This window comes from Thermobia domestica, chromosome 4 (assembly GCF_964235325.1).
Source record: "Thermobia domestica chromosome 4, izTheDome1.hap1.1, whole genome shotgun sequence".
Classification (NCBI taxonomy): Eukaryota; Metazoa; Arthropoda; class Insecta; order Zygentoma; family Lepismatidae; genus Thermobia; species Thermobia domestica.
In genome coordinates this window covers 112575569-112596638 of record NC_137457.1, presented here as the reverse complement: position 1 = coordinate 112596638, position 21070 = coordinate 112575569, and the positions used below count along the sequence as shown (strand labels likewise).

General features: G+C 36.1%; 1 protein-coding gene across 1 annotated transcript in view; it reads left to right on the top strand.

The window, feature by feature from the left end:
- Nucleotides 1-21070, top strand: part of LOC145682840 (uncharacterized) — a 234986-nt gene that overhangs the window by 122885 nt on the left and 91031 nt on the right. Inside the window, exon 4 of the mRNA XM_081754205.1 lies at nt 20745-20766. Within this exon, the coding sequence (XP_081610331.1) occupies nt 20745-20766 (22 nt within the window). The remainder of the gene's footprint in view (nt 1-20744; nt 20767-21070) is intronic.

Genomic DNA, 21070 nt, shown 5'->3' with positions numbered 1-21070 from the left:
TTCGATGAAACGTGAAAAATTCAGAGGAATTCTCTAGTTGACTGATTAACGAATATCACTACTTAAATTGTTCTTTGTTATTCAGAAATAAACCAATACAATTGCAATAGTTTGTGTGTGCTGCAAATAGCATAATTTGCACCCATTGTTAGCTGGTGGGGTACACGGTGGCTCAGTGAGGAGCGATTACCTTAGGTGCATGGTTTCCTTGATACGATTTTCACCCAAGCAACCTTGTGATAAACAACATTGTGTATCATGGATTTTCTCGAGGCTCCCGTTTCCTCCTACTTTCTCATTCTTCCATCATCATTCACTTGCTTTAATCATCGTCTCCCTTAACCTAAAGGCATAAGCATGGGATGTTAAACTGAAAGATTTCACTATATTTCATTTTGTTGGCTGAGTATATACTTTTGTAAAAACAAAAAAAAGTAAACGTAAGAATAGAAGGAAAAAGCAAATGAATAAAACAAATGTGGTTGGTAGCAGAAGCGTCATTTCAGATTTTGCTTGTGGGAGGGCAACACCCCTTGATTTAAGTCAAATTTTGCGTTTTTCACTGACTAGTATTCTTTTCAAAAAATCTATATAAATCTCAATCTCAGGGGGTGCAATTGCCCCTTCCTGCCCTCTAAATGACGCCACTGGTGGTAGTTCAATTAATATAGCTAAATTAAAAATATTACATAAATTCTGTCATAGGTATTGGACACTCAACAAAGAACGGAAAATTTGATAAAGTGAAAAGTTTGTGTCAGTCGAGGGAAATTTTCTTAAAGAAACCTACGAACAGTGCCACCAGGTTCGTCCTCCACTGACTCGGTTAGATAGCATTCATGCTTTTATTGCCACATAGCACAAGTTCGTTCGTGTTTATGCCATACGTTCACACTGTATTTACATTGAGCCCGTCTGAAGTTGATCTGTACTGGAGCTTCTGATTTAGTGCTGCTAAAAAAACTTTAACCCAACCTGAGACTGTAAGAAATGTGTCAAAACTTGATAGAACAGTCTGCTCGAGTAATGCCTGTGTTTTTTACATTGTAACTTTTATGCAACAGATACGGAATCCGTATTTATATGCCAAGCGTAAAGGAATTGTAATTTTTCAACTAATACTTCTGATGGTCCCTTGGAATTTTATCTGTGCAAGTGAGCAGGCCGGTAGCCAGCCCAAAAATGTAGGGGGGGGGGAATCCAACCATATTATAGTTCATTTGCAAGACTACCCTGAACATTTTAGGCAGACAGTAAAAATTTAGGAGCCCGACCCTCTAGACACCCCACCGCGTTTATACGGGCCTGCAAGTGAGTTATTTTCATGTCACCCACCACAACGCTCTTAGGGGACAATATGAAGGAAATTCTTAAAAGAATTGTATTTTTCCAGCAGTTATTTAGAGTGCTGCGCTAAAAGTAAACCTTAAAAAAAAACAATTTACTGAATATATTGGAAAGTCGCATATCATTAAAACAACAACTTTGTCAAAGATATAGAATGCCCAGAAGCATAGAGTGAGGCTTCTGGGTATTCTATCTGGGAACCATGCCTAGAAGCATTACTCATGATTTTCGAAGGAAAATAATGCATTGTCGTGATTAACCGTCAATCGATTACAATGATCGCACACAAGCAATGTTGCATTCACACTTAAACCTAAATTCATGTTGCTAGCAGTACTTACCTGCGAAATCCTCTATGATGTTAGTAAACAACACTTGTCGACCATGTTGCCTTCTAACTTTCTCTTTATCCATCCGCTAAGTAGTTCCCCTATCAGCCAGAATGAGAACATATAGTTCAGGATTATAAAGGAATTTTGTGCTCTTATGTTAGCTTGTTCGTACTTGTTTTCCGTAGTCTTGCATTTGCAAACTGTATTTTATATCTCACAATATTCAATGATATATCTATGTCATAAAACAATATTTTTTAAGACTACATTACTACTCGTTTTTGAGAACCAGTCTCTGACTCAAATATGCAACTAAATTTCCTCATTCTCATTTTTTGAGTTATTTTCTCCTCAAAATTGAGACAAATTTACTCAATTTTTTTAGTAGTAAAATGTATTCATTTTTGAATAAATCATTTTTAACAGTGAAGTGAGTGTTAGTGTTTCCGGTTTCAAACTGATAACAGTAACGTGAGCGAACAAAGGATCAATTTGAATATTTGTTTTAAAGTTGGCAAGACACTGAAAGATGGCCATGATATGCTTTTACAGGTTGCGGAAGGCCGTCAAACTTTGCACAGGCAAAATTATTGAAAAGGTGAGGACATTAATCACGAACGATCGCCGATTAACAGTGCAAATGTTAGCTGAGAAATTGAACATTACCAGTGAATCTACTAGACATCCTCACCAACGACTTACGGAAAACGAAAACGTCTTCCTGACTAGTGCCACATGATGAAAAGAAGCACGCAAGTGTTCTTGCCTCACAAGATTTTTATTGCAATGGCAAATGAAAATCCAAATTTCTTAAACTATATTGATGCTGAGGATGGATCCTGATGTGTGAGGTACGATCTAAAGCAAAACGCCAAAGCACAGAATGGATCAAACTGACCCTAATCAACTTTCTTGACAGCAATGGCATAATTTACAAGGAATTTCTACCTGAGGGAACATCATTGAATGCTGATACGTACATTGAAAGTTTGAGACATTTTATGAAACGTGTACAAAGGGTACGACCCCAGTACTAAAAACAAGGTTCATGGTTGCTGGTTTACGACAATGCTCGTTTTCACAGAGCCAATATCGTCAGGCAATTCATGGTCAATGAGGGTGTGATGCAACTTGACCATCCACCATTCTTACCAGATGTGAATCCTTCCGAATTCTTCCTGTTCCCATGGCTGAAACTTATGTTGAAAGGAAAGATATTTGACAATATTCCTCGATTATTCCTCGATGGTACATCGGATTTTTAATTTCGACCTATGTTGTCACTCAGCACGACATACTCTATCAGCGTGCTAAGTTTGGTTGAGATCGGCCAAACGGTCCAGGAGGAAGCGTTTTTCGGTGATTATTCCTCGATGGTACATCGGATTTTTGATTTCGACCTATGTTGTCACTCAGCACGACACACTCTATCAGCGTGCTAAGTTTGGTTGAGATCGGCCAAACGGTCTAGGAGGAGTTCGCGGACAACCAAACGGCTAACCCGAGTATAAGAGCTTTGCTTCGCTCAGCTCAATGATGTGTATTTAACTTAACCCTCATTCGACTCCCTCAAACGCACACTAACTTTCCATCATCCTCAATCGACTCCTTCACACTCACTCGCTCTCGCACACAATCAACTCCCTAACGCTCACACACACATACGCCCTCACACTGAAATTATTGTTGATGCCCTCACCCACACTCACTGCCAATCAACTCCGTCGCACTTACTCTCACTTGCCCTCACTTTCGCTACCAAAATTACAGGGAGTGAAGGTGAGTATGGCCCCTTGAGAACAAAAATAAGTTTTCAATCTGTAGTTAGGAGTGCTAAGTATTTATATTTTCACTCGATCTCAAAATCATATATTAGCTTTAGATAGAAGAGTATTGTGTAAAGTGTAATGATAATAACTTATATGCTCGCTTTTACATTAGTTGTGCCGAACTTAATTCCCAATAGAAGCTTATTGTCCAGGATATCAAAGCCTACATAAGAAAACAAAATTTTTCTCTAAACACTATATTTCCTCTGTTATTATCTCTTTTGAATAGGCTTCATAGTTCACCTGTACTTAGCTGACTTATTAATTGAAGTATAAAATATTTCAGTTTCATAGTCATTTGGAGGACTCATGGTATCATGTGCGCAGTGGCGTATTGAAGGGAACTTCCAAACTTGAGTTACCCCGAAATCTTACTATAGTAAAGTAAATGGAAAAGGCAAAATTTTCTTATTTCAAGGCAAAGCCCCTCGAAATTTAACAAAGCCACCCGAAACAAAATCGTATATACGCCAGTACATGTGCGTATAATTGCATTACTTCTGAGATCTGAAATGCAGGATATTTTCTCCAATATTCTAGATGCAACTATTATTCATTATTAAAATCGTATCTCCCGTTTCAAACTCTGTACACGCTTTCTTATTATATTGTGCCAAAAAACAATTTCTGTGTTAAACGAAGATTTCCATTAGCAGTTCGGCTATAGTAGCTTCGTTGACAGATATAATGGCAGATATGTATGTAACTCTCACTGCGATTATTATGTATGTAACTCCTCCTTGCATTTTCTATCAACCGTCATTTATTCTCTTTCTTTACTTAACTACATTTTTCTTTGGGAGCGTTCGGCAAAATTGAGGGCCCGCATGAGATCTTTTGAACTTGATTTTATATAGTTTAAAGACGGTTTGAGTTTAACATCAATATACTAATGACATTAAAGTAACTTTCAGCAACTTTTGTGATCATTCCACTGGCTATAGATGCAGTAATTCATGTGTAGAACAAGAGAAAGTCTTAGTGTTCCTGCTTCTCATAGTGAAGAAGAATCAGGTGAATAAGAAAATGCTGAACCATCATATCGCTGTCACAAAATTGAGTAAAGCACAGAACTTTTACTTTCAAATTGCAGTTTCAATTAAGATATTAAGTACTTTTTAAGGAATTGAAGATTTGATAGTTTCTTTAATTTTCAAGTGTCCTTTTCTATTATAGATGTGAATATTCATTGATTATTTTCAGAATAAATAGAACGGTAAATATAATTTCTTAGATGGTTTCCGATCTACATATAATAATAAATGTTGTTGTTTATTGTTGACACCGGTGTGCAATCCAAAAGTGATCTCTGTGTGGTTTCTGTCCTAAAATGAGGAAATATTTTCGATTGACGAGTTTGAGTCGTATATGAATGTGCATGATGTCTCCGAGGTGACAGTGGCGAAATCCGTATTAAAATTGGTTTTGTGGTTATTTTATTATAAAGAAACAAAAAATAGGCATAATGGACGTTAAAATTCCGTAATCTTTAACAATGAAATCTAGTGCAACGGAAAAACGAAAAGTGCATTTTTATTAGTTACTATTCGTTAAAAGTGTATGTTTGAAATTTTTTTCAACAATAACAATGAGTGAAACAAAACAATTTTAATAACGTATAACCATAATATGGATACATCAAAGATTTCAAACGATGTGCAATGTGCTCATTGTAATAACATTTTCTTAGCCAAAGAGGCTTATCCATTCACACAGGGAAATGTCATCACGGGACACGCAAGAGTAAGGGCAGTAACGTGAAAATTCAACAGCCTACCAACTATATTTCGGATTTATTACCCTTAGATTTCAATGACAATTCTTCTGAACTTTTAACCAAAATGAATGATCTTATGTCTCATTTGAAGGCTAATGTTCCGGTTCATCGTCGTGTCCCGCGCGGTGGTCGTTCATCGGTAGCTGATTCCCTATGTGATATTATTCGTAATATCAACAACACCAATAATGTTGATTCTTGGATCGACCTTTTAGTTTTCCCTTACGCAGTGCTTTCAATTCCACCGCGTTCTGAGAAAGTAAGTAATCTCACCACTTGGATGAAGCTAAGAGTCAGAAACTGGAGGGAACATCAGCGTGAAGTATTAACGAAGCAGCATCGAGGGACCAACGAACCTCGCCAATCACAAAAATCCGGTTCAATCAATACCAAGAGCATCGAACAAAAACTAGCAGATGGTGATATACGATATCCGATGACACTGTGGCTACGCCAGATACGTCAGAACTACATGCTCTCAGAGAAAAAAATCCAGCCCACGTTCATCAATCCCGAACCACCTGAGGACTCGACTACAGTAACTAAAGTCTCTTCCATCGAATTATTAAAGGCTATAAAATCCTTCCCCTCTGGTTCGGCAGGCGGAATGGATAATCTCCGTCCCTCAATCTTAAAAGATCTATTTATAAATCAAGACTTTGATTCAAGGGAACGGTTAACCACATCCATTTGTGAATTTATGCACTTAATTATATCTGGGAAAGTGCCGAACATTTTACGACCAATTTTTTTTTTTTTTTGGTGCTTCACTTATAGCACTGAAGAAGAAAAGCGGTGGAATCCGCCCAATAGCTGTTGTTAATGTTTGGAGACGCTTATCAGCAAAAATTAACTGCTTCCGGATACGAGATTCATTAATTAATATACTGTCACCACACCAACTAGGGGTCTGTATACCATTCGGAGCAGAATCAGCCGTACATGCTGCAAGAATGTACTACTCATATTCCCATACTGAAGTGAAAGCATTTTTGAAAATTGACTTCCGCAACGCCTTTAATGAACTCAACCGCGACTCAATGTTACAATCTGTTAAAACTAACTTTCCAACTTACTATCCATACATCTACCAATGCTACTCCGAACCAAGCAATTTTTTTAAGGGATAACTTCATTCACTCACAACGTGGAGTACAGCAAGGCGACCCACTTGGACCAGCACTGTTCGCCCTAACAATCCATCACATTATTAAGGATATTAACACAGATTTAAATATCTGGTACTTAGATGACGGTACCATAGCTGGAAATATCGACGTAGTACTACGCGCTTTTAATAAAATTCGTCTAGAAGCCTCATCTATTGGATTGTTTCTTAACTCTGCCAAATGTGAAGTGAGTTTTCTGAGCGCCAGAGTTGATGAAGTCCATGACCTTTATGAAAAGTTTAACGAAGTAGCACCTGGTATCAATCTCTTATCACCTAGGAATGCGGAACTTTTAGGGACTGCCATCTCTACCGAATCAAGGAGCAAAATTTTATTGGACAATATATCAAAATTAGAATTCTTCTTTTCTCAATTATCAAAACTTTCTGCACACTCCGCTTATTATTTACTACGAGCTTCACTCTCACTTCCAAGATTACTGTATTTCCTCCGTTGCTCCCCTTCTTGGCAGGATGATAAATTACTTGTCAAAATCGACCACACTCTTAGAACAGGACTGGATTCCATTCTAAACGGTTCTTTGAAAGACAGTTCATGGTTACAAGCTTCCTTACCAGTTGAGAATGGAGGCCTTGGGATTCGTCGAGCCATGGATATCGCCATACCTTCTTTCCTTGCATCATTCTATGGCTCACGAGAACTAATTGGATCTCTTCTTCAACAGGAGGTTGACTTAGACTCGATTCGAGATGTACAAGAATGCACCGATAACTGGACTAGTCTGGTTGGAATGGATCCCCCACCTATCGACAAAAGACATGTTCAGTCTGTTTGGGATGAACCTATAGTCAAGCTTCGTTTCTCTTCACTCCTATCATCAACTAATAACCCAGATGACAAAGCCAGGCTGTTAGCTGTCTCCTACTCCAAAAACGGAGCATGGCTTCAAGCCCTACATTCTCACACACTCGGCCTATACCGTTCTAATGAGAGCTTTCGTATTGCTACAGCTCTGCTCTTAGGTGCTAATATTTGTGAGCCTCACTTTTGTCCTGCTTGCAACGCGTAAGTTGATAATAAAGGATTACATGGTCTTTCATGTAAAAAAAAGTGCGGGAAGACAATCTCGACATCATATTGTAAACGACATTATTTGTAGAGCCCTCGTTTCAGCGGGAGTTCCTTCAATAAAAGAACCAAATGGTTGTTGCCGCTCTGATGGTAAAAGGCCTGATGGCATGACCTTGGTACCGTGGAAAAATGGAAAAGCACTAGCCTGGGATTTCACATGTTCCGATACGTTTGGTCCTTCCAACTTACCCCATTCTTCAATTCAGGCAGGTCTCGTCGCCGCTCACAGAGAATCAGACAAAAGGCTAAAATACTCAAAGCTATTGGACAAATATTGGTTTGTAACAGTAGCAATAGAAACCAGTGGGTCTTGGGGTCACGAAGGATCTAATTTCATTAATGAAGTTGGTCATCGAATAGCAATCAAAACTGGTGACCCCCGAGCTATTGCATTCCTTGTCCAACGTATCAGCATCGCCATCCAGCGCGGGAATGTGTCATCGATCTTAGGCACATTACCTCCTGGTAAAGAACTGGACGAGATTATTCTTCTATAACACACAATAAGACGGAAGGAGACAGACAACCACTTTGACTATGTTCATGAAGAATGTTTTGAATCCAGTTTGGATAAATATAAATTCTTGGAAGTCATGGCTAATACCGGTAAATTTGGGAGTGGTAGCAACATTATCTACAGAGTTTACTTTGTTACTCAAAATCGTTAAAGACCCGAATGATATTGTTGTCAAGCTGTCCGATGTTTATTTTGGAACAAATATGATAGCTACAGATAATCTATGTATTCTTAGATGTGCTTATAAGGAAGAAATCAAAATTTTAATGTTTATATTTCATTTTGTATAGAAATTTTGTTTAGTTTTCATAACTTCCTGATTGTACAGTACAATATTTACTAGTGCTGTTCACATACATATGTAGATCTAAAATAAATATAAGTAAGTGGTAAATATGTTAGAAAACAGTGTCACCTGTGCTGTTCTATGGCATTAATAATAAATATCAGATTATATGTTGAGGAATAATCATATATCATGTAAGACACTTACCTATTAACACTTCATAATCGGTGAATCATCAGTTTTAATATTTCATAAGAATAAAGAGGAGCCTCATGAAGCCTTAATTTTCACTGTGGATAATTTAATAGATTTAATGATATGAACTAGTTTGATATTGTTGCTAAGTCACACTTTGTAACAATCTTGGTGAAAAGAATAAATTTCTTACTGATGTGAAAATGTTTAAAAGAAACGCCTACCCGAAAAGATGGACGTTTTCATTAATGTATTCTTACTGTAACAGAACTACAGATATCTCATGTATAGTAGAACTGACTATCCAGTACATTGCTGTAAAATTCCTTGTAATTTCTAAATTACTAAAGGGATTACTCTATCATTAACGATATCAAAAATATGCATCATATCTACCATTACATAACATCTATTATCTAAATAAGTTGAAAAGACACATGTCTAATACATTCTTCATTAGAAAGTTTTTAAGTATCCAACAATGATTGTTTGGAATTGTTGGTATTCATAACGCTTACGAAGATATTTAACCTTAAGCATGAAAAATATACTTGGAAATCACCTATTTTCTCATTTCCTTGCACAGTAAAAATGATGGCAACATATATAACCAGTTTATCCTAGAAAGTAATTTCTAATATGTTCATTTAAAAGCGACACAAGATTATAGTCGTCATTTTAAAATATATTATACTTATAACAATTTCAAATTTAAGAAAGGAGTTCCTCTGGCAGCCATATTGATGCGGCATATCTGTTTCGCCAAGTGGGATTCCTTGTGACTTTTATTATGATTTTTCAGAAGTATATTGGAATTGTTAATGCAAACTTCAGTTTTTTATTCCAAATTTCCACATTTAATCAAGTGTGATCTAATTCTACTGGACTAATACATGGATAATACCACTGGCTGCTCAAGTATTCTCGGCCAGGAAACACATAATTCATGATTGTGCACCCCGCCCTAAATCATCATCTCCTTTGTTGCCGTAATCTATGTTGTACAGCTTGGGGTCTTTGCGAAATACTACAATTTATATAAAAAATAATAAAATAACAGACAACTTCTGACCAAAGCATATATTAACTAATAAATAATAGCGTTACTGTTTCGGCAAATTAACATTGCCTTCATCAGACACATTATGAAATACAATTCCTAAGATTACAGCTTATATACTTCTTAAAATGAGAGGAGGTATCCCATGAACAAATCATATTCGTCCTTTCCTTTAACAATTTTTAATTAATACAAACGCAACTTTTAACGATCAACTTTCACTTAAGAGCTAAACTTTTAATTGGCACACCTGTGTATGAATAACTTTAACTTTTGAAAAACATTAACTTTTAATTAACTATCCGTTGTTCAATACACCTGTTTTTACCTCTTCTTTCTACTCTGTTTTATCCAATATCTTTCTCCATACATCATGTATATTTAGTCCGCTATTCCAATTCATAAGTTTCTCGCCTCCTTCCCTTTTTATCCATTCCGCCTCTTTCCATTTTCTTATAATGCTTCTTTTCTCCTTTTCCAGCCCCTCTACGCCTTCCCAGTCTATTTCATGTCCTGTCTCCCTTACATGTTTATATATAGCGTTACTATCTCTCTTCAATCGAACGTCGTCCCTATGCTGTTTAATCCTTTCTTGTAACCTCTTTCCTGTTTCCCCTATATAACTCATATCACATTGTTTGCATTTAATTCTATATACAACCCCTTCATCACTTATTTGAATCTCTGTTACCTTCCTTTTCCTCGTTCGCAACGCATCTAACATTCTTCTGCTACCTTTTCTGTACGTTCTTACTCCTCCTCTTCTCAATAAGTTTTTTAACACTTCCGTTTTTTCTCCTATGCTCTCTATCCCGAACCATCTTTTCTTTTATTCTTCTCTATCTTCTCTCACTTCCTTCTGCCTTCTGCCCTCTTCTTTCTTGCTATTCTTCATCAATCTATCTTCACTATATCCATTCTGCATTAATAAGCTGTTAAATTTATCTATGTCTTCTTTTCTCTTCTCGTCATCACTGTCTATCATTCTTATCCTTCTCTCCATGTTTCTAATGAAGTGCCTTTTAGTTCCTTCATCTACATCACTTCTTCTATGGCAATAAACACCTGCTGAACATTGTTTTCTATACCATGTTGTTTCGAATTTCCCTCCTACTTTCCTTATTGTCATATCTAAAAAGTTTATTTTCCCCTCTTCCTCTAATTCTACCTCCAGGCTTATTCCTTTTCCTTTATCTTCTATCCTTCCCACAAATTGCTCGAATTGTCTCTTCGTTCCTTTCCAAATACCTAAGCAATCATCCACATACCTGCAAAACATAATCAGCCTTTCGCCTCCTTCCTCCTTAACTTTCTGTTCCCATTTATTCATCACAATTTCTGATAACACTGGGCTTAGTTTCGATCCTATACTTAGTCCTTCCTTTATTTTCACTAATTTTTCTCCTATCGTACACACACTGTTCTCCCATATCAGTTTCAATGCTTTAATCACTTTCTCTTTCTTCCATTTCCTTATTGTTCTATTCTCCATTTCTTCTTCCAATACCTACAAAATATAATCCCTCCTTAAGCTGGGAAACATTGCTTTGACATCTACGCTAAATATCAGTGTTCTCTAATTTCTTCTTCCTACTTTCTCTATCATCCTCTTGACTTCTTCTGTATTCTTAACTCTGATATAAACAGTTCTTAAGATATAAACAGTTAGTGAAGAAAGCAGAGGAGCAACTTGTATGGGATTTAATTAGAGAGAAGACAAGGGGAGTTCAAAAGAGTGAAATAGTGACAAAGAAGATAAAGGAGGAAATTGAAGATGCATTGTTACTGTTTGTGAGAGAAGAAGTATTGAAAAGCCTAAGTGAATGGGAAATTAGGTTTGAAGAGAAAGAGTGGCAAAGATTGGAAAAAAAGGGAAGAATTTAGGATGGAGAGAAAGAGAAAAGGGAAAAGCAAATAGAGTGGGAAGATAGGAAACGTAATACTAAAGGAAGAAGAAGAAAAGTGCCTTGATTTGGGATACAAGTTCAAAGTGAAGGAAGAAAAGACGAATACAAGACAATTAGTTTTTTCAGTGGAACAAGCAATTATGGACATAAAAGAAGAGGAAGAAAGGAACCCGATAAGAAGAAAAGCTGCTGCTATAGTGAGGCAGAATATGAACAAGCAAATAGGGAATCTTAAAAAAGAAGAGAAAGAAGGATTGAAGAGCTTGAGACGAAGGAAAGACATTGTTATACAACAAGCCGATAAAGGAGGAGCAGTAGTGGTAATGGAAGAAAAATGGTACAAAGAGAAACTAGATGGATTATGCGACGAGACATATGAGGTAATAGGTGAGAGAAAGATGAAAGAAGAAGTAAAAGAGGAGATAATAAAGAATGCGAAGAAGGCAGGCTTTACAAAGTTATTAGACGAAAAAGGAAGAATTCCGGATATGAAAGGATTCCCGAAGATACACAAAAAAGAGGTAAAGTTGAGACCAGTAATGGATTGCAGAAAGAATATCTTTCAACCATTAGAAGAGGAAATAAAATAATAGCAGAGGAAATAAGGGGGGAACAAGTAAGTAATAGAGTTAAGAATACAGAAGAAGTCAAGAGGATGATAGAGAAAGTAGGAAGAAGAAATTAGAGAACACTGATGTTTAGCGTAGATGTCAAAGCAATGTTTCCCAGCTTAAGAAGAGATTATATTTTGAAGGTATTGGAAGAAGAAATGGAGAATAGAACAATAAGGAAATGGAAGAAAGAGAAAGTGATTAAAGCATTGAAACTGATATGGGAGAACAGTGTGTGTACGATAGGAGAAAAATTAGTGAAAATAAAGGAAGGACTAAGTATAGGATCGAAACTAAGCCCAGTGTTATCAGAAATTGTGATGAATAAATGGGAACAGAAAGTTAAGGAGGAAGGAGGCGAAAGGCTGATTATGTTTTGCAGGTATGTGGATGATTGCTTAGGTATTTGGAAAGGAACGAAGAGACAATTCGAGCAATTTGTGGGAAGGATAGAAGATAAAGAAAAAGGAATAAGCCTGGAGGTAGAATTAGAGGAAGAGGGGGAAATAAACTTTTTAGATATGACAATAAGGAAAGTAGGAGGGAAATTCGAAACAACATGGTATAGAAAACAATGTTCAGCAGGTGTTTATTGCCATAGAAGAAGGTGATGTAGATGAAGGAACTAAAAGGAACTTCATTAGAAACTTGGAGAGAAGGATAAGAATGATAGACAGTGATGAGGAGAAGAGAAAAGAAGACATAGATAAATTTCACAGTTTATTAATGCAGAATGGATATAGTGAGGATAGATTGAAGAAGAATAGCAAGAAAGAAGAGGGCAGAAGGCAAAACGAAGTGAGAGAAGATAGAGAAGAAGAAAAGAAAAGATGAAATGAAATGAAATCTTTAAGTTTTACGTCCTACGGTTATGCCGGTTAGGCTAAAGGAGACGGTGATGATGAGTGATGAATGAAATGGTGGAATGAAGAAAGTGGGAGGAAACGGGAGAACCCCGAGAAAACCCACGCACACGGTGTTTGTCCACCACAAAGTTCACTTGGCGGGGGCTGGGATCGAACCCGGGACCCCAAGCACCAGAGGTGAACGCTCTACCACTGAGCCACCGCGGCCCAAAAGAAAAGATGGTTCGGGATAGAGAGCATAGGAGAAAAAACGGAAGTGTTAAAAAACTTATTGAGAAAAGGAGGAGTAAGAACGTACAGAAAAGGTAGCAGAAGAATGTTAGATGCGTTGCGAACGAGGAAAAGGAAGGTAACAGAGATTCAAATAAGTGATGAAGGGGTTGTATATGGAATTAAATGCAAAGAATGTGATATGAGTTATATAGGGGAAACAGGAAAGAGGTTACAAGAAAGGATTAAACAGCATAGGGACGACGTTCGATTGAAGAGAGATAGTAACGCTATATATAAACATGTAAGGGAGACAGGACATGAAATAGACTGGGAAGGCGTAGAGGGGCTGGAAAAGGAGAAAAGAAGCATTATAAGAAAATGGAAAGAGGCAGAATGGATAAAAAAAGGAAGGAAGCGAGAAACTTATGAATTGGAATAGCGGACTAAATATACATGATGTATGGAGAAAGATATTGGATAAAACAGAGTAGAAAGAAGAGGTAAAAACAGGTGTATTGAACAACGGATAGTTAATTAAAAGTTAATGTTTTTCAAAAGTTAAGTTATTCATACACAGGTGTGCCAATTAAAAGTTTAGCTCTTAAGTGAAAGTTGATCATTAAAAGTTGCGTTTGTATTAATTAAAAATTGTTAAAGGAAAGGACGAATATGATTGGTTCATGGGATACCTCCTCTCATTTTAAGAAGTATATAAGCTGTAATCATAGGAATTGTATTTCATAATGTGTCTGATGAAGGCAAAGTTAATTAGCCAAACCTGTAACGCTATTATTTATTAGTTAATATATGCTTTGGTCAGAAGTTGTCTGTTATTTTATACAAGAAGTTCCAAGGGTAGAATGAGTGGTATTCAGAAAAAATAATAATATGTAAATTTTAAGAGATAGAACAAGCCTACAAACAAAAATTTGAATATTGTTCTTAGCTCTACAATTAAAATTATATTTCCCTACTTGATCAAGATAAAAAATTTTGCTATACTTAGATATTTATTTTATTTAGTCCCTCAAATTTCGAACATTTTTACGATTTCTGGTTATAATTGGAAAGCAAATTCTGAATGTAATTTAATTACTTGGCAAATGAACGAACAAACACTCGTTAGTATTTAGTGTAAAGGGCAGGCCACCTCTAAGCTTCGGTAACATCCACAGTCACCTGCGACTAGGAAATTCTTTTAGTGATGTGAACAAAGGCCATAACATTTATATATATTTTTCACAACAAATCCAAAAAACAAAACATAATGACAAATGTAGTACCTGAGACAGAAAGATATATCTCTTCTCCCTCCTATAAATGCTCCAAGTGTTCAGTAGGTATGGACAAATATGGAGGAAATACACTCAGTTCACTGTCACTTATAAACGGACGTAAACAAAAACATTTGTAGCCTTCCGTTACAAATAAACCTGATTTGTTCCAATATAATCACGTTCAGGGAGTCTGGACAATAACATGTGCTTTATTGACTTGAAATGTATTCCACGCTCAGACACGTTATGCCCATGCTCTACGTGCGTTAAAATAACAATAATTATCCAATTAAACTATTATTAGGCATCATATTAGTATTCGAGATATGTAGCTGTGATCATTGGATGTTTTTCCTTTAGAGAATTATTCGCTAATTACTGAAATTAATATTTCTAGCAAGGAATTACTTTACAGAAGCCCATAGAACGAAGTAGACTAAGAAGCAATGGAAATGTTATAGCTCACCTGCTTTTGTTTTCGTCCTTTTAGAGGTGAAAGTGAACAGGAAATAGGATAGTATAAACTTCTATATTCTGAAAAATTAGCACCGTTTTGGGAAGATTCGCAGATTGTAAGATTTTGAACTTTTGCCCTTGATTCAACACCTTTGGAACCCCCAGTGATAACTATACTTTAAAATAGATATATATAATATCATGTTATAAAAATCATTTATTTACAATAAAATGTTACCTGGTACTCACAATATCTATTTCTAGATAATTTTGTGATGTATCATTTAGCAGTAAACACATTCTTTCTGTTACTCAGCAACCGCAATAGTGTTTCAATTGGTATTCTACCTTTAGGCTAATTTGAAACTGTTCACAAGTGTGGGGGGCGCGGTGGCTCAGTGGTAGAGCGTTCACCTCTGGTGCTTGGGGTCCCGGGTTCGATCCCAGCCCCCGCCAAGTGAACTTTGTGGTGGACAAACACCGTGCTCGTGGGTTTTCTCGGGGTTCTCCCGTTTCCTCAAACTTTCTTAATTGCACAATTTCACTCATTTCTCATCACCGTCTCATTTAGCCTAACCGGCATAAACGTGGGACGTAAAACTCAAAGATTTCATTTTTTGTTCAAAAGTGAAACTACAGTTTAAAATTAATAAACATTAAGAATTCCTTAAACGTGAACCCGAGACCACGCTTGCGAAAAACGAAGCGAACTTACTAACCAGTAGGGTAAGCGTGAACCTTGGACGTATTTGTGCACTGCATTCCCTAATGACACAAATTCTAAAGTGGGCGTCATAAATATCCCCAACATAGTCTTCCCAAAACCATAGTTTGGGTGGTATTTTGATCACAGAGCGGAAACCCACACACTTGGAAACAAATTTAACACAACACTCACAAAATGATCCTGTCTTCTGAGTTATTGTCGTCCGCCCCCCCTCCAACAAAACAACTCCGTTCCCAAGAAGGCACTGCACAACACTATTGCAGGACGCCACGAGCAAAGTCGGGTGAGTCCATTCTGCCCGGTAGTGCAGAATGGACTCTGCCAAACGTAGGCTGAACAACCTCTGCCTATATATTTGTTGGACCAATATGAATGTTTTAGTAATTGAGCAAAAAATAATTCAGTTGTTGTTCCGGAAGTGTGCGAGACGAGGCGCGAAGAAGTGCAGAAGAAGAACATGGGAAACGAGCTGAACAAAATGGTAACCAGATAACGCTGCTGTAGCAGTTATTTCAGCATAAATTTAGTTACTGTTCTAATGCTAATTGACGGCCAAGATGAAGCATAGATAATATAAATTAACCCTTATAGAGTGACCGTTAAATCCAGAGTTGATTATTTCAGTCTTGAGATGTTACATAAGAACTTGGATTCGTCAGCTGTCATAAGGTAGAATCCGGCCTTGGTTTCATCCACGTTTGAGATGTGCAGTTAAAAATTGTAATGTCAGGAAATAGTAAGCCTGTTATGAGTTGCATGATAAATATTAGACTTCTGGTTTAGTGATACTTAAGCAGGAAGAATGCAAATTTCGGCAGAAAGGGTAGAGTGCCGCAGAAAGAGAAGAGTGCGGTGCTTACGTTACAGTGCAAATTTGATAAGATGAAACTTCCATAATATACAGGCCTGATTGTTTTTATAACAGAAAATATGATTTTCTTGTATTGTCACGTTCGCTCTGTACAGGGGCAGTTTGGGAAATTAAAAATATGGGTTCAGTTCACGGCTCCGGGTTCACGAATAATGCAACTTTGGTTTACTCGCTTGCTCTTCTTTGCTCTCCATCATACCAACACTAATACAATATTCATACGTCTTGTCATGTATGACAATTAAATAGATTGACGTATTATAATTATATTTTTCAAGTCAACCTTATTACATTATAATAGTCATGTTTCAAAGTTATTTTCACCACTTTTGTCGTTACTACTAATTCATATATTTACATACTCAAGATATAAACTTACGTTATGTCGCGGTTACTTCTGACTTATCGTCCCTTCCAGTGTAATTAAATATAAGAGCTTCGAAGGTCGTTATATCTGATATCCATGTAAATACTTGGTCACATGGATACTGGCATAGCTATACGTATGGAAGGAATTAATAACATATTTTTCTATGTCCCTTTCCTTAAGTTGTCCTATATATACATGTTATACCTCAACAAGGGGAATATTCTCATGTAGCAGCCTCACCAGGCAGAATTATCCCTAATTTAATGGTCTTTCTTTGGCTCTCGTTTTGAAAAGTAGTAGCTTTTTCTTGTTTCTTACGTTAAAGTAACTTAGTACCGCTTCCTCCGTAGCCAGTGTTGGCAGTCTCGCTGTCCATACTAATCTGTAATATACTTCTTGATGTGGAACTAAAAAATGTTACTAGGGTGAAGGTTGAAATAAAAGCAGTTCAATGTAGAACTACCTATCATAGGTTGTTTATATATCCTGGTCTAACTTAACCAGTACGAAGAGAGAAAATTATAGTTATATTTTTCCGTAGTGTTGTTATATAAGTAAATGTGTGAATCGAAGTATATGTATTGATTGAGATAAAGATAGGAATGTTGAGAATAAAAGTGTAAAGAGAATTATTCACCTATTATATTTCGACCAGTATTTGATCAGTCCTATTTTGTAAACTGACCCCTCAATTGTTGCACTTGCCACTATTGAAGTGTTGTGAATATTTGTACTTCTACTAAACACAATTTTATAGTTTCTACTTCCATTGATTAATAAGGCTTGAAGTGTATGAGTTAATAGTTACGGGACGAAAGCTAAGATAAAACAACAAGCAAAATATCAGAAGTTATCTTCTGTTTCAGTGTGAATTTTAGTATTCTTAGTGTTCATTTAACCTCATTATTCTATAGTGATGTGTGCCTAAAATTTAACTGGCCATATTTGGAAGTGCTATGATATATTCAACAATGTGAAGAAAATTTAAACATAATATATATCGTGGATTGTTATCTTTAACTAGATCTTTCTTGTTCAGTTGGTATTTCTGTTGCGCACTGGTCTGGCAACTAAGTAATCAACCAGTCAATCAAATATTATTGGAAGGAAGTCCCTTCTCGTTACTAAAATATTTTTTCTTTCTTTTGTGGTCTATTAGGGCTACCACTCGGGTCATCAAACTTACCCTTGGTGGTCCGAGATCAAATATTTGGGGCAATGCAGACCAGAGACAATGCCATTCAGTACAAAGTAGTGGCTGCAAAAGGAAGTAAATTATTGTTTATCAGAAGTGAAGGTAAGCTCAAGCCACGCTAAGCCATTATTAGCGTACGGCTACAGACTTATAGGATCGGGGTTATTCATATGCATAATGTAAGAAATCCCACACTATAGCTGAGGTACTGAGTTTGACGGCAGTATGGTCTCTATTATGCTTGGCGAATCTGCTGCTATGTAACTTAAAATTGTACCTTTGTCTGACAGCACAAGTATTCGTCTAATAATGGTCTTCCCGACGATATAGATGAAGAATTATTCCAAGAACTAAAGTGGGCAGGAACTTGCGATTGAAATCGATGAGGCAACTTATAGTAACAGCGTTGAGATCTTCTCTTGCTATGTGAGATTCATAGCCAAAAATCATAAATTCTTGGAAGATCTTTTGTTTTGTGAAAATATCGCACTTGGAACAACAGCAAATGAATAGTTAAACGTTTTGGACAAGTTCATCGAAAGAATTAAACTGAACTCGATAAAATTGTCGGAATATGCACAAATAGTGTTCGCTCCATGTCAGAACGTTATCAAGGATTACAAGCTCCCATAGTAAGAAAGCCGCTAATGCACTCTGGACTCTGCATTATACACAGGGAATCCCTTGCTTCCAAGAATCTAACTAAACCTAAGATGACCTAAACGACATACTGTCGTTAGTAATAGAATTTTTGAACTACGTCAAACGTCATCCGAAAGAAACTAGATCTTTCTTTTTTCACAAATGTGTGCTGATATGTGAGCTGAGCGTACATTGTACTGTTCCAACTCACTTTGGTTGTCCTAGTGTAAAATTCCGTGTTTTAGAACTGAAACAGAAATTTTACTAGTATTTTGTGGATGAATATCATCCCATTTCTGAACAATTATTGATTCTACCTTTCTTCAGAAACTGGCATACCTTTGTGATACTTTTTGAGGAACTACATCTTTTAAATGTGTCTTTACAAGGAATGTTATATACATTTTGCAATTGTCAGACAAAGTGTCAGTCTTGTAAAGGAAGTTGATGCTTTCTAGAGGAGCATTGAAGATGGGAACATTTGTGATTGCTTTTCTATACTAAAAAATTTGTTAGAAGAAACCGGGGACGAACTAAATGAAGAAACCAAATCAGTGTATGGGGAATACTTAACACAATTTATGTCTAATTTGCGAAGTACCTTCCAGAGGACACACATCATAACTGGGTCGTGTATCCATTCAACGCAGAGAATCCAACCAAATATCTCCACACGAGAAGAGGAAAAGCTTATCGGCCTAACTTCAGACTACACATTAAAGTTTATCTCAGCAATATTGCCTGAATTTTTGAGCTCAGTGAAGAATGGCTACCGGGAATTAAGTAACAATGTTTTGCGAGTCTCCTTCTTTTTGTAACTTCCTATTTGCGAAACCCAATTTTCTATTATGGTTATGATCAAATTCAAATATAGGTCAAAAATAAATCTGCAGACAGAGATGTGACTTGCCATTTCAAAACATGTGCCGAGATGTAATAAATTATGTGACTCAAAAAAAGCTCATATATATCGTTGACTTTGCTCAACATTTAAATGTGCCGGTTTTTATTATTTAAGTTCCCTCTCTGCTAGTAAATTTCAACTTTAATATAAATTAAAGTTGACTTATCACAATTCATTTTTATTAACACTAAAAGGCTAATGAGATTAAAAGGTGTAGTCACTCTGCACAACGTAGACCATCTGTGTTATAAGATATCAACATTAATGATTAATAAATAAGACATAGATTATCATAGTCATAGTTTTAGTTATGGGCACATGTATTTGGGTTTGTTAACACATTTCACTTTTTGACAGGCGAGGCGTGTTCAATGCTTGTTCGTTGAGGGAAGCCTCAACCGCAAAAAGTTCGTAAACCCCTGCACAAGTCTTTGAAATTCAAGTGGACTAATGCTACATATTTGTTTTCGTAACTTTTCTTAGTTCACAGAAGACATTACTTTACATTAAATTTATCGTTTCTACCCTAAGTTGATTATACCTGGTTATAATTGCTTTTATTTTTTTATTCCTACAATATATAACCGTTCCTACTTAGTAAGATACAAATATGAGAGTCAATGTATTATATGTCAAACAGAATTAGTATTGTGTATACCTTCAGCCATTTTGAAAGTATAGAGCATTATTTGGAATTATATCTAAAATTGAGTAGAAATATTTGTGAATGGATTTGAGCGTCATTATATGGACTGTTGCTCCCTGATATAAGTATAATTTTACTGATGTTGTGAGATAATACAGTATTTGAATTAATATTTTTACATGTAAATATTGCATTATTTGTTAATCTAAAAATAAATGTATTCGTTATTCCTAATAATTGTGCTCGTCTAAACTGCAAAATAAATTAAAACCAATAAGACTGTTACTATAAAAATTACCCCTACTTATTTTTGATTCCGCAAACACAATTTAAAATAGAGGGTAAAATTTTGATTTAATGTCTTAGGACTATAATTATCCAGTTAACGGAAAAAACGTTACATGTTTGGAGTAACAATATTAACTTATTTTTAAATATATGTTCTTACGTTTCAGAAGTGGTACACATATCAAGGGAGTAAGTATAAGACAGTTTTCTTCAATCAGTATACTACCATAAGAACTCTTGAAAAGTTCAGTTTAGATGTGTATAACAATAATGCTATATATTAAGTACAAATAGATAATTAATAACAAATTGCGACATCACCCATATATTTGCTTTGGTTTGATACTCAGATCTTATAAGAGTTCTTATTTGATGCAAGCATGCAGAATTACATTTTCGAAGATCACATTTAATGCTAGCTATCGCAGGTCTTTAACTCGTATGCATGCAGTCTCTGCAAAGTTCTTCATAAAATATATAAGTAACCAAGAAA